The sequence below is a fragment of the Nothoprocta perdicaria genome, unplaced genomic scaffold (assembly GCF_003342845.1).
Source record: "Nothoprocta perdicaria isolate Ctin4 unplaced genomic scaffold, notPer1 scaffold_128, whole genome shotgun sequence".
Lineage (NCBI taxonomy): Eukaryota > Metazoa > Chordata > Aves > Tinamiformes > Tinamidae > Nothoprocta > Nothoprocta perdicaria.
Genome location: NW_020454405.1, coordinates 2,187,194 through 2,201,189, shown reverse-complemented (window position 1 = coordinate 2,201,189; position 13,996 = coordinate 2,187,194). Strand labels below are relative to the sequence as shown.

General features: G+C 38.9%; 1 protein-coding gene across 1 annotated transcript; it reads right to left on the bottom strand.

Annotated features, from left to right (window-relative positions):
* Window positions 1–2,038: 2,038 nt before the first annotated feature.
* On the bottom strand, window positions 2,039–13,578 carry CDCA7L (cell division cycle associated 7 like). Its single transcript, XM_026033363.1, has 9 exons — window positions 13,396–13,578; window positions 10,356–10,493; window positions 9,653–10,012; window positions 8,052–8,126; window positions 6,414–6,599; window positions 4,885–5,016; window positions 3,852–4,001; window positions 3,325–3,461; window positions 2,039–2,705 (listed from the first exon to the last, which is right to left on the bottom strand). Exons 1-9 carry the CDS (start codon window positions 13,576–13,578, stop codon window positions 2,675–2,677), a joined length of 1,392 nt encoding a protein of 463 aa, XP_025889148.1. The 3' UTR covers window positions 2,039–2,674.
* Between the last annotated feature and the right edge of the window lie 418 nt (window positions 13,579–13,996).

Sequence of the window (13,996 nt, the reverse complement as noted above, 5' to 3'; positions counted from 1 at the left end):
GCTTGTGATCGTTTCCCTCAATCCTGTTGCAAAGTAGACAGCATAGATAGTGGGGCACTGCTGTCTTGTATCCTAAGAAACTTTTGATCACTACTGATGAAAAAATGAGAACTGTAAAGAGAGGAGTCAAACAGCGTTCCTGATTGTAGTGATTTGTAACAGCTCTATTTGCATTGGAATAGAAAAATGTCCTGAATTATATTCCAGAGAAACTTCCTGAGGAGTGTTAACATGTCARAAACTGTGCAGCACTGTCTCACCAACCCCCCATGCCCTTCTTTGCTTTCAAGAATGTGAGAGGATGAACCTTCTCCTTTCAGAGATCAGCAAGTCTCTTGAACAGCTGAACCCTCATCTGAAGGAAGGTGACTTTTTATTTAGAGAGTAGTGGTATTTTCTGTGTATTTKGGGGGTTTTAGATTTTTTTATATATATCCATGAAAGAGCAGCTATTCTTTATGATGTCAGTATGCTTTTTATTGGTCTTCAAACAAAAGGGAAGCTGATATTTTCTCCTCACCTAAAAATCCTGCAGTCAGCACTCTTCCAYGGTGCTCTGAAAGACACATAGGCTAAACTAGCACATCTATCTATGCATGGCCTTGCTATGCAGGTAAATGTGCTACAGTATCTATCAAGAATAATTTATTCCATTGAGCTACTATGTGAAGTTATTCTTTTGACCTAAAAATGGCAGCTTTGTTCCATTCACTGCCAAAAACTTGTCATATTCATGCAAATCAAGTTTCACTTTGAAGAGAATTTTRCAGAAATATTAAGCACTTTGCTGAAGTAAGGCTTTGTCACCTCCCTCTGCCCTAAGTGCTAGGGCTGTTCAGCATCTTACTGAACTCTTTTCCTCCTACCTTGTCTATACTTTGCTTAGCCTTATCTTGGAAATTTATGTGCACTACTGAAGATGCTTTGCATTTAAGAAGGAAAAAAGCAGTAAAAAGTGACCACTCTGCCAGACACACAGCCCCAGCTGTGAGTAGTCTGCAGTCACTGCCGTCCTCAGAAGGTCACACTGGTGAAAGCAGCTGTCCCATCCAGTATGTGCAGTATAATCATGAGCATCACATTTATCTTCACATTCATACAAAGCCAGTCTGCATGTTAGACTGTATGTTTAAACATAGCTTAAATAAACATATTTAACAACAAGCATCTGTTCAAAACCAAATAATGATGATGTAGCATTACAGAGTAATACCCTTTAAGCTGTGTGCCCACATTTATCACAGGAGTGAGGTGGGATATGCAACTGGGGACCCACAGCTGAAGCTCAGCTCAACAAACTACATCCATCCATGTCAGTCATTTTTCCAAGGGCTATTCCAGTGAAGCGAGAGGAAAATAAAATCATCTAGTACATACAATTAAGAGCAGAGGGCATACTTACATTTGGACTTYTAATTTGAAAAGCAAAGAGAAGCCAGCTATGTGGGTTCTGGCTGGAGCAGCAGGTTAGTACCAAGCCTACAAGAATGTGTGCTGCTTTGTCAGTCGGCCTTGTACTTAAAGCAAAAGGAGATAAACACTTCTCACCATGAGCTAGCACAGCTAGTTCACCTCACAAAAGCACATTCCTCAACAAAACACTATAATGTGTTCTATGCTATTTCCTTGTCCTTTAGTGTTGTGTGCAGGTATTCCTCCATATAATAATTATTGATCTGCAATGCAAATGATCTTGCAAATGTTTCTCTTGATTAATCTTTATTCTTTCTAAATAAAATGAAACATATCTTACATGAATTTTAACATAATCAGACTGCAATACAAACATGTTGCATTTAAACAGAGCTATCTGAAAACTTGGTTGTACATTTTAAAAGCAATATCCAAGCAAGAATTATATTTAAAAAAAAAGTCTGGAAATGTTTTGATTAAAACCAGATATGATTATTCTAAAATGGCTGGCTTGGGCAGCAGGTACACTGACATCAAAAAAAAAAATGCTGGTGAGCAATCCTTTTTCTTTACTGGGATGAATTTTCCTTTTTAATATAAAACTTCCTTTTTAATACAAAAAAAACCACTCTTCCACCTTCATGTTTCAGTGGTTAATTGCACTTTGGAATAAAGAAAAATAACATCCTTCCACTAGTAGGCTGCATTAGCTTTAGTAGAGTAGAATACAGTGGCATTCAGACGAAAGTGTCCTTTCTTTGCAGGGACAAGGCCCATGAACTACGGAGTGAAAGGACAGGTGCTGAAAGCAAGGATTGGAAAATTGAATCTTTATGCTCAAATCTGAGACAAGGGTTTGTTTGTTGTTTTAAAGAGGATGTATGATTTCTAGGTAGTTGTTAAAACACCCTTGCTGCATATTTTCACATTCACATAAATAAAAATATTGCTCAAATCTACAAGTCTCCATCATGCACCTGTGTGGCCATGTTAGAAGTTAACCACTCCAGATTCGAGAGTGCTACTGCACTCGATGTACAGGTCTGTGCATAAATGAACGTCCTGCATGTAGATTTCTCTACTGAGACGTTTTCCTGAGAGTTCTTCTGTGTAAGACCGATCAATAAAAAAGATTCTAAATGTAGAAATGCATATACTATACCCTACAAATCTATCTTATACAAAACATAGTAATAACCTTTAAAAGTCAAAACTTGTCTACATATTAACCGTTTGCAGGCACAGCTTGAGTTCAGTGTTCTCAGTTGGTATCTGCCAGTTGTTTTTGTAAACTAGAAGACACATGAGAAAACACAGTTAGTGCTTTTGGGAAACTCAAAAAAGAGTTATTTCCATTTTTGAAGATGAYAGTTTCCAAACCACCACCACTATAAGCCTGAGGCAATCAATATTGATTTCAAAACATGGAAGAACACTTCATTTTCTAAAATAAACTAGCTGTTTACTATGACTCACTTTGTGGGGGCTGATTTCAGCCTAGAAGTAATCTGAAGGACTTACATGCTCCAGGCCATTTAAGTCACAAGTATTATTTAAACAGATGTATATTTTAAAAATAAGCTAAAACAAGTATCATATTGGCTTAAAGTCTAAAAAGTGACTATTTCTTGTTAAAGTAAAACCACCTATGCTCCATGACCAGTGAGAATCCGATAGTGAAACACCTTTATAGACGGTTACCTGCTGTTAGAGACCAAGTCTCACAGTAGGTTCAATATCATACAGTAACTCAAGGGCTTTCTAAAGCTAGTTTAGAACGACAAGCTAAGAGAGACCCTCTATCACTAACTACATTTGAAAGGAACATTTCGAGAGCGCCCAACGCAGGCTCAGGTAGCGATTTCAGGGAGAGGCTGCGGCTCACGGGACGACACGAGCYAGAGCACTCACCTCTCCAGGTATTCCTTCACGTTGTCGTAGCCGCAGAACTTGGCCAGGTGAATGAGCATTCCCGTGGCGCAGCGACCGTCGCGSCGGCGGCAGTAGCTGCAGTTACAGATCCCGCGACACGGCGGACAGATCCACTCCTGAACGGGGAGGTAAGGACAAGTCGTGAGCACCTTTATGTTCTCCTTCATGTTCTCAAACAGGCAGGCCTGTGGCTTCCTTAACGCTTCATTATTCAGGGCAAGATTTTAAAAGCCAGAATCAGAAAGTCCACCAAACCTGTTACACTTCCAAATTTCTTAAGGATTAAAGAAATGTTTACGTTCTAGTCTGTTTGCCTGAATATTTCTTATTCCAAGAAGCAGGAGCTCTGTTCCAAGAGCAGTATTAGTCCTAACAATATATACCATCTTATAGTAAAAAAAACAAACACCATTTAGCACAGCTTTACGCTCATCAAAGCTTACTTAAAAAAAAAAAAAAAAAAAGTTCAGTATATTGTCCTTCCAGGCCAAAGAAACAATACTTACTGGATCCACCAGTGCTGACTTAACATCTTCACCGTATCGATTTCGAAGACAAGGGCCACAGAACTGTCCCCTCACACCTCCACAGCCCTGGTTACGACAGATTGTCTTTGTATCAATTGTCTTTTGTCGACACTGGTGGCAGGTACTACCCTGGAAATGCAAAGGAGAAATACATATTTATGAAAGGTATCTTAAAAGCTTGTTGTTGAAGTCTCCTACTACACTTTTCTCTGCTAAGAGCAAAGCAAACACTTCAATTCAAACTAAGCAATGTAAAAACTGCTAACAAAATTTAGCTGCTGTTATTATGATCAATTATATTGTATGTGGAGATAAGCTAGGGATTTTAGAGACAGTGCCTGTCCTCAATTGCTTTGGAGTCTCATAAACCACCTGAGCCTTATGTTCTGTTCCGTTCCCTTCCTTGCTCTGGGGGAAMAAGAGCTAAAACTAGTACGAAAATGAGCTTGTGACTCATCTCTGCAAGTATAATGAGGCATGAAATGTACAATAAGAAGCTCATCCAGATCTTTATGATCATTAATAATAGCCAAATCAGGTGAGGGAAAGGAAGAAGAGTTTCCAGAGTTTTGGAAACTAGCCAACCCTTACAAAAACGTCGTTTTGGGGATACAGGAAGCAGCAGGACTCAGTATTATTTAATGATACAACCACACCAACAGTTATTTATGTGATGTGAGAATGAAAGATAAATGGGACTGCAACTCTTACCAGTGGTGAGTCATAGCTATAYCCATTTACACGTAATAGCTCTGTGGCAGGAAAGACTGGGTCTCAGCAGAGCCCTGCAGAGCCAAAAAGGTTTGAGGGGAGAGAAGTGGTGCTGGTAGAAACCAGCTAGGACAAGCCCACAGAAGCCCAGCAAAGCCTTCAAGGTGTATTTGCACAGCGTGATAACGCTGGGCTGCGCCCTCAGGAACTCCAGGAAGGCAACACCTTATAGCAAGCACCACATGAACTCAAAAATACTTTAAAATGGATGGAAAGCATAAAGGAAATAACAGCCACTTACTGCAACTTTATCATAGATTTTGTCTTTAACAGTGATTGCAACGTTGTCCAGATCTTCCTCAGTAATATCCTCTACGGGGCGGCAGGACGAGTACTTTGACGACCTCCTCCTCTTGCGCACTCCACAATCCCCCTGCTAAACAAACTCATCTCAACACCTTTGTCTGGTGGCATGAGGACTGTCACCACACTCGGTGACAAATTCTTGCTTTTAGAATAGTTAGGCAGGCCAGGGGGGCAAACTACAGKCCCAGGGACCAATGGAAGAACAGAGATACAGCTAAGTTTCCATCAAAATCATCACCACCTCTTTCTCTCCATCTACTCTCAGCTCTTTCTCTACTGTGTTTATTATTTATTCTAGTTGTAGGTTCTTCCTTCCCATAACTATCTCCTTGCTACTTCTATTGCCACAACCCCTATCCTGTGTTAAACTACCTCCTCCTTCCCTGCACACCTCCACTACACYTCTTCACACTATATTTTATCTCCCTCAAAGTAAAGATCTACAACTGCCTGCTTTCCCCATGCTTTGCTCTTTCAGTCTCCTAGMATGCTCTCATGTGGCTTTTTCTAATGTCATTCTCTAGTATCATGCAAAAAAAAAGAAATTTTGGACTATGTCTGCCACACTGAGCCTTTTCTTATCATCCTTTTCCTTATAAAAAAAAATGCTTTTTTTTTCTCCTCCAAATATCTTTCTGTCTCTGATACAGAGATCACCCACACTTTCCAGCTTTCAAATTTCATGTACAAGTCTCATCTGATCTTTACGTTTCCTTCTACCCTACTCTTAGCCCCTGATTTGACCTCAGATCAGTTGTTTCTCTCCATTTATCAGACAATGTCTCCAATCACTGCTACTCTACTGTAGTGAAGCTCCCTCTGTAAAGCTTCAGCTATTTCCCATTAACAGGACTAGGACCCAACCTCAACAATGCACAGAAACAAATTTAAGAATCTTCCTCATAAAGASCACACAATAATCATACAAAAAGCATCACTGGCCAAAGGAGAGAAAAATTCAGGGGATGCAATTGAATGAATCTAAAGGAGATTAAAAAAAACTTTGCATGGCTGACCAGTGAATCAGCAGTTAGCTGGTACAGATTCCCTTAATCATCCAAAGTTCAGCTATATAAAATAACCTCTCTATCCTCCCTCCGCTGTCTCCAGAATAGGACTCTCGCTGGCTTCTTCCTTGACATGAAGAAAGAGCTCACCAGCCCCTGGCACTGCCACTGGCCTCACACAGTATTRGCTCTAACCATTTTCACATAATAAGCAAATGCTACAACACAGATAAACTGCCTTGTTATGTTTGGATAAAACTCAGTTCACAGAGTCTAGTCAATGGATGAAAAAGGAGACAAAAAGTCCTGCAAGATGATTTCTTCTGTAGCTACTACCAAAACATAGGTTCTCATCAACTTTCTGCAAAATGTGATGTCTGCTTTACATGTTGGACAAAAATTTAAATGAATGTTTTCTAATCACTGATTTCTGGAGATACTAAAGTTGGGCAAATACCACACTGAGTCTTTTCTTCAAGAGGTTTTGCTGTCTGTAGCTACGGAAATGCTCTGCAAATTTGGCAGCAGACACAGTAAATTTTTCCAAGGCAAATTTCTCTGGTGGACGAGCATTTCTGGTTGGGTTCATGCGACGCTCTATTTGGCCTTCAGTAAATGTCCTCCTTGGGATTTTCCTCTGTTTCTAGGGACAGATAAAATACAGAAAAGGAGAGAAAAAAACGGTAACAAATGTTTGTGGTGGTAAACACCAACAATTATCTTAAAATAGCTGCTTGACAATTACACAATTCTGGTTCAATTTGTTCTTCTTCCACACAATATTTGCTAAGCCAAACCTCAGTAATTTCTAGCATACTTAAGAATTTTTCCCTACATACGTTTTTGTTCCGTTAAGACCACCACATTCACAGTCTAATTCTTTACCAATCAACATCACTAAACAATACAAAAATTTCACAGGAGGCATTCTAGGGTGGAAGATTTCCCCCAGTGCTCTTCAGTAGCTCAAGATCTTYAGCAGTTCAGATTTGTCCAAAATTTGAATACACCTTCAAGGAGTTACTCAAGTTCTAAATTATTTTATTTGATATATTTAAACTGATAGGGCCATGCAAAGGCCATCCATATTCCCGGAAGGCACAAGGTATCCCTCCTCCTATCATCACATCCATCCACTGTGCATGACTGAATTCACACAAGAGTACTGCACGGCTACCTACCATAAAGGCACCTATAGAAATGTGACCATATTAAATCTGACAACATAAACAAGATGCAGAATGTAACTGTGCTACCATATTCTCCATTTCCTTAGAAAGAAATCGACTTTTCATATTACAAGGAGACATGCTGGAAGTCAAAAATCAAGCAGAAGAGCTCATTAGTGTATACCTGCATTGCTCACCCTTCTTCAAATAAATATATTAAATAAAAATAACATGTATAAATTAAAAGAATATTTAATATTCTATAGCAAGCATTTAACAACAGCTAGCAAGGTTTCAGCCTTTTAAAGACTATATAATTTGTTTCTACACGACAATTAAGATAGAAACAGTTTTACAACATAGTTTTAATAAAGGTATGACTATCTCAAGTAWCTTCAGTTCACAACACTTATGGATTAATACTATTCTAAGGTGATCCTATGCAGGCTGTGAGTACTCAGCTTCAAATCAAGAAAAGCTGCTCAATAACTACAGTATCACTCCAGTTTTTATGTTGGGCTGGTTGAATTTTGTCTTCATAACTGTAACGGGAAATAGRGATTTTATAAGAAAAACAAATGAGAGAGAAATTAACAGGATTTGAACACAAAGGAAAGCAACTACTCATCTGTTAACTCCCTCACTCTCACATACACAGACATCTGTCTAGCATCTCAGAAGCCATTCTCGGGCAAAAGTGATAAAGTAGCATCTGATCTTGCTCTATATCTCAATAAAAAGTATCCTATAAATCTCCATTATCATAAAAATGTTGGTACTTAAAATACTGGTGAATAGCAAGTCCATTCAATGACCAAAATTGAATAAAACTAGAACAAATTTGGTAAAGATGTTTCATCAGTAAACATGATAGTAAAAAGTTAAGCAAAAATATCTGTCATCAGTAGTGTGTCATAGAGACTTACCGAGGGAGTTGAGGTGGGTGTTTTCACTGGAAATAAGTCAGGTATTGAATTCAGTTCTGCTAGTAGCTGGGCAAGCTGAAATGAACAGTAATATTGTATTGAAAACTCACTGCAAACTTCAAAATACTCGATACACATCATCCACTCGCATGCGCTCTGAATTATTTCTGAATACATTAACTCTCAGTTCATGAAACCGTTCTCTAGTCACTTCACTTAAATAAGACTCACTTGGCTTGTAATTTGCAGTGATCTCCGGCAATGAAGACAAGGAGCTKCCTTTTCTTCCAGCCCCAAAACTGCTCCTTATTTCACAAATGCTGTAAATCCCCATAAACAATGTGATCCCCCCCCYCAATGGGATTGGGGTTCCCAATCAACAAATTCTGACTGCCTTGGGTTCCCTCTAGGTGCATGCACACACAGGGACACCTGCACACTCATCTGCAAAGTCCTCTGCTCAGGTCATTTCCCCAGACACGGTGTAGGCAGCATCACAGCAATTTGGCAGGAAGATTCTGCTGTACTACATGGGAGACCCAAACACATATTTGCCTCTTAAGAGAAAGTGACTGACAGGTCCAAAACAACATGGCTCATTTTGAAAGCCCAGGATGAGGCTCCCTTCAGAAGAACCAGCAATAGCAGAGGTGAACCTGGCTAGCAGTTGTCTTGCAGAGCGCCACAGCAACCATGAAATTAAAAGCTGGATACAGCATTTCTCAGTTCACTGTGGCACTTAAAGATATATTTAATCACTTAACAGTACTGTAATAGGATGCTAATGAATTTCACAGTGGCTAAAGTGGAAGGAAGGCTGGAAGGTTAGAAGGAACAGCAGCAAGAACAGCATGGCAGCAGTGTGAAAACAAGACAGATTAGAAATAAATACACAACTAAAGCAAGTTTTAGGAACTGCAAGTCAATATAACTAAAACTGAAGGACCAAATCAGGACTCAAAACTGAAGTTGGGCTTGCACAGCAGTGTAACAGAGAGAGAGCTGGGGGAATTCTGGACAACAGATTGAAAAGATACTAAGTGATGATCAGAGTTTTTCTCTCCTCCCTTAGGTATACAAACCTCAACTAGCTATATAGTGAAGTGTTATTGTGAACATCACATCTAACAAAAATGAAAAGTTTTATGTACAATCCTTATTTGTTGTTAGCAGTATTTTGAAATTYGTAACTACAATATATCTTTCAGCCACAAATGGCAATTAGAAATGCTATTGTGTAGATGACATTAAGAACCACACAAGGGGTCTTTTTTTTTTTTTTTTTGGCATGTTATGAATATAAGTAAGACTTGGGTATCTGTATTCACAACCACATACAAAATGTTTGACTTTAATTCTTTTTTTTCAAACTTGAGCTGGTTGGTTCTACCTGAGGCTTTTTAGATTTTTATTTTAGAGGCACTCATCTGAGTGCTGACAGTCTTCTGCAGTGTTCCTAGCGGAAGAATTCACCCCAAATCACTATGAGGTTTTCCTGAAAATCGCAGCACATCATCCATAAAGACCCCAAAATTCAAGACTGCTGTAGCTAAGTATTCACATGCAGACACCAGAAACAAAATATTCCCCCTAAATCTTACCATGGCTTTATTTTCTTTAATATTCATAGCTCTCTTAAGCAGAGCACTGGAATTTTCTTCATTTGTTTCTTTAATGTCTTCTTCAGATTCTGAAGCAGAGCCCTCTAGTTTGTGCCATCGTTTGGGACTTCTTTCTTTGGAAAGAGGTGCGAGGTCTTTATTGTCCTTAAAAGGCAGCTTAGAAAAAGCTGGTTCAGGCACTTTTTTCTCAGAAGACTTTCTGGTGGGAAACTGAAAGGCAACACGAAGACCAAAGCTCCTTCTCTTGGGGGAAACTTTCTTCTTCTCCTCTTCCTCCTCTTCTTCCTCGCTACCCAATAAATTACCACGTTCTTCATCACTCAATTCTGACTCTGCTGTCTGCAGGGCAGAAATAATTTCACATTATATTATCAACTGTCACACAAGTAGAAGTCATATTTCAATCACTAGTTCTAGACAGTAATCTTGCCTAGCACTGTCAGTCCTTTATACTACAAGGATGGGGAGATGCCCTCACTTCCAATACAACATACCATGTTMAATTAAGTTTTCCTTTTCAGACAGTATATATTTTTCTTCAGCATGAATAACGAACATCTTAGTTCATCAAAAACTAGACTATTAGAATATGATGTTTACACAAAAGAGACAGGGAAAAATAAAAGTCAACATATAGATTCAGAGGTGGGCACATGCACAGGTGGTACAGTAATACTGTTACCTTTACCAGAACTCTGTTTTTGTTCACATCCACCTCACTTGAAGCAAAGCCTTCGAAAACTTCAGTTTCGGAGTCTGTGTCTTCAGTGAAAATCCTCTGCAGCTCTTCAGTAAGGTATCTGGGCTGAAGCTGGACATCCTGTGGAAACACCAACCAGGAGCTGTGAGAGACTGATAAGTTGTCGTGCACAGCCAAAATAAAAACATCTCTTCTTCCCCACTACCCAGTGAGATAAATTACCTTATTTTTTTGTAAACTACCAGGAAGTCTTTTGGTTTGTTTCTTCTGGATATGGGAGAAAGAAAATAAAAAAGGAAATCCATATACAAATCACAGTAAGAAAGAGTCTTCCTTTTTAAAATTAAACATGGAAACAAATTTCTTCTCTGAGCTTTCTGCAGAAGCACTAATAGCTCTTGGAGATSGAGTCTGTTCACTTTTACATACTGTTCTGAAGTAAAAGACACCAACACAAAACAAAAGAGCTTCAAACATGTGAATTAAAAACCTTCTACTCAAGATGCGCTCAAATTCTCTGCTTAAGTGTTGTGGTTTATCTTTTTATCATTCAAAGATATTCTAGGCTAGACAGATATCAATCTTCTGTCACATAGGCTAGTAAGAAAAAAAGAAAAAAAAAAAAAGTAATTCCATGAAAAAAATCAGTCTCATCAAAACACTTTTCAGGGCACACACATTGCATACCAATATGGCATAAATACAGTGTTTGCTTCACAAAAACAATGCATTTACTAAATCAGAAATTCATTTCCATACTTTTAATCTGAATCAGTATTCGATCATCTGTCTAATTGTCTCTAGTAGTCCTCTGAAAGACTTGTTAATGGCAGTAACATACATGTCAATACCACACCTGCCTTTTGAAAGTCAGTTACATTTACTTAAGATAAGTTTGTTTCCCCAATTTTCCTATGCTATTTCTTCCTCCCACGCAAGATATAGAAGTGACCTTTCAAAGGAGGCACTTGCTAAATATCTTTATTCCTCCTTTCAATTTCCTCCCTTTTCTGACTTTAATTACAGACTTCTTTACGTTAAGATAATATCTGCTGCAAAACAGATACAATAGATGAGTGGAAAAACTTACAGGGGAATGGGAGGGGGAGCTATTGCATATGCTGTTTCTTTGCACTTAAAACATCTACAAATTATTATGGGTAATTGCAATGAGTTTTCTCTAGGCAAAATTACTTTATTCTTTTGTTGATAGCTGCAGTGCAGCTGCTTGAGAAAGGAACAAACACAATAGGGAAGTTACTTTAAAGTTAAATTGCATTTCTTGGAGGGAAACTGAAATTTTTATGCATTTTATGTTTTCATAAAATTTCGCTGATGGTTTTGGAGGGGGGTGGGAAATGTAACCTGTTCCTTAGCTAAAGTGACTGAAAGCAGCAAGCCCAGAGCTGTGCCGTGCTGCACCTACAGGGAACGCTCTGCACATGGCAGAGCTATCACCAAGACCCTGGGGATTTGTAGGGGAAACCTCTGAAACCTGGACACCAGTGTGGCAATTGCAGGGACAGCACTGCAGGAGGCCCTGAAGAGAGAGAGACGTGCGGAAGTTCACGCTTGTAGAAGCACTTGTATATCCACACCCAGGGAAAAACTGCGGTACCTTTTTGTCCCCAGTAACACGCCCAATAAAACAAGTGCCTGRCTTTCTAATCACTGCATTTTTTTTTCTTAATTTCCCATCATTTTGCTCTTTCACACAAAAACCTTTTGTTTTCCTGCAGAACAAGGACCCATGGTCTTTCAAAGCAACAGTTTTACCTGGCATCATATAGGAGGGGACCCAGGGAAAAAAAGGTGGTCTTTACCACATAGAGGCAAATGAGTTCAAGCCAATTCTGSTGGAAAGATAAAATAATTCATACCTGAGGGACATACAGAAATGTTAAGGCAGGCTCTCTGTGTCAGCTRTAAGGTCTGAACAACTTTCACTTGTGGGCAGGAAACACTGCAGCTTTCCCAGCACCACATACTAACCAACAGCATCTAGCTCTTACAGAGCATTCTTCACCAGAGGATTTAAGACACTGATGAAATGCAGAAGAGACCATCATCAGCCCTTGCTGATGTGGTCTGATCACAGACTGCAGGTCTATTCAAAAAATAATGAATAAATGAGGCTTCCACATTGTGTACAGGACTTAGGACTTGGTAAGTAAATGATACCACAAGTCTCATTCTGCTTGTTTCCTTTACTAACATTAATCATCTTCCTCGTCTTCATCAGCTCTTTACCAGGTAGTGACCTGGTGGGCTAAAAAGGTAAAGTCATTTTCAACTTGGTTATCAACAGACTGGCAAACATTAGCTAGGACATACCTGACACAGACACCACTTGGCACATCAGCCCCTCTCTCTCTCAATAGTTCATAAGCTCCAAAAGGATGGAAGAGTAAATTTTATGAAAGCTAAAACAGAATAGCATTTCTTCCTCTAACCAATGCAAAAAAAAAAAAAATCATAAAAATACTAAGTCATTATTGGCTATTACATTAATACCAGAATCAGTAAATCTCAAAATTAGTGTATCAGAATTAGCAAATCTCAAAATTAGAGTTAAGAGTTAATGCTTTTTGTGGGTCACCACCACTAAAACAGCAATTTTAATGCAGAAACAGCAATAGGTGGGTATGACTTTCTCAGAGAAATACAGCCTGTCCAACTGCAGGGATTCTCACAAAAACCACCTATGGTCACGCATTTCTCCTCAGGCTGCTGTATCCGCTGCAGGCTACCACTGGAAGATTATTCTCCCTCCCTATTAAAGAGTTACAGATACCTATTTTACTTAATCTCACCTTCTAATGAAACTCATTTTCCTTTCTATATTATGAAAATGTCTTAAAAAGTAATCAAACCTTAAAAAGGATAGGAAGTTCATTTATATGTAAGGACTGCAGTTTCTGGGGTTTTGTGGCGAATTACGGCATGTGCAGCCTTGAGATAGGCTCAAAGAAATATTACCGTACTAAATGCACTCAACTGAGCCACGGAAATCTGCTCCTACCTTTTTGCCTRATTCCAGGGAATCAAAACTACCACATCCGTCCTCTGATAACAATGTCTGTACAGGAGCAGCGTTCTGGAAACCCATAAAATCTTCATCATCACTGGGGGCAATAAAAATGTCAGCCACTTCTTTGGGTATCTGCTTCCAATTCAAAATGAGACAGCAGATAAAGTCAGACATGACAGCTTATTAGGAAATCTTAAATGGGCAATGGTACAATTTCATTTATTTTTACACTTTTATTCAAGTAGATCTAAGTATTATGAAATATTCTGTGCAGTAAGACTGCATCTTATTTAGCTAAATTCCAGGAAATTCTGTGCAGACTGTTTTAATTCCTAAATATGGACTCCCAGATTGGAGACTAGAGAGACGATATAAAATGCAGATGTTTAATCCACATTAAGCAGTGCATCTCTCTGACATAAGAATACGCACAAGCCTAATCTTCACAGGAATATSTCATTTTCTTTTGTCAGTAATTATGCAGCACTTACTTTGAGACACTTATTTTGATAAGCACTTACGGCAACATGTATTTTGGTCAGAGAGCAAGAACCTGCTTTACGAAGAAGACTTCTTGCTTCCTAGAAGCCCA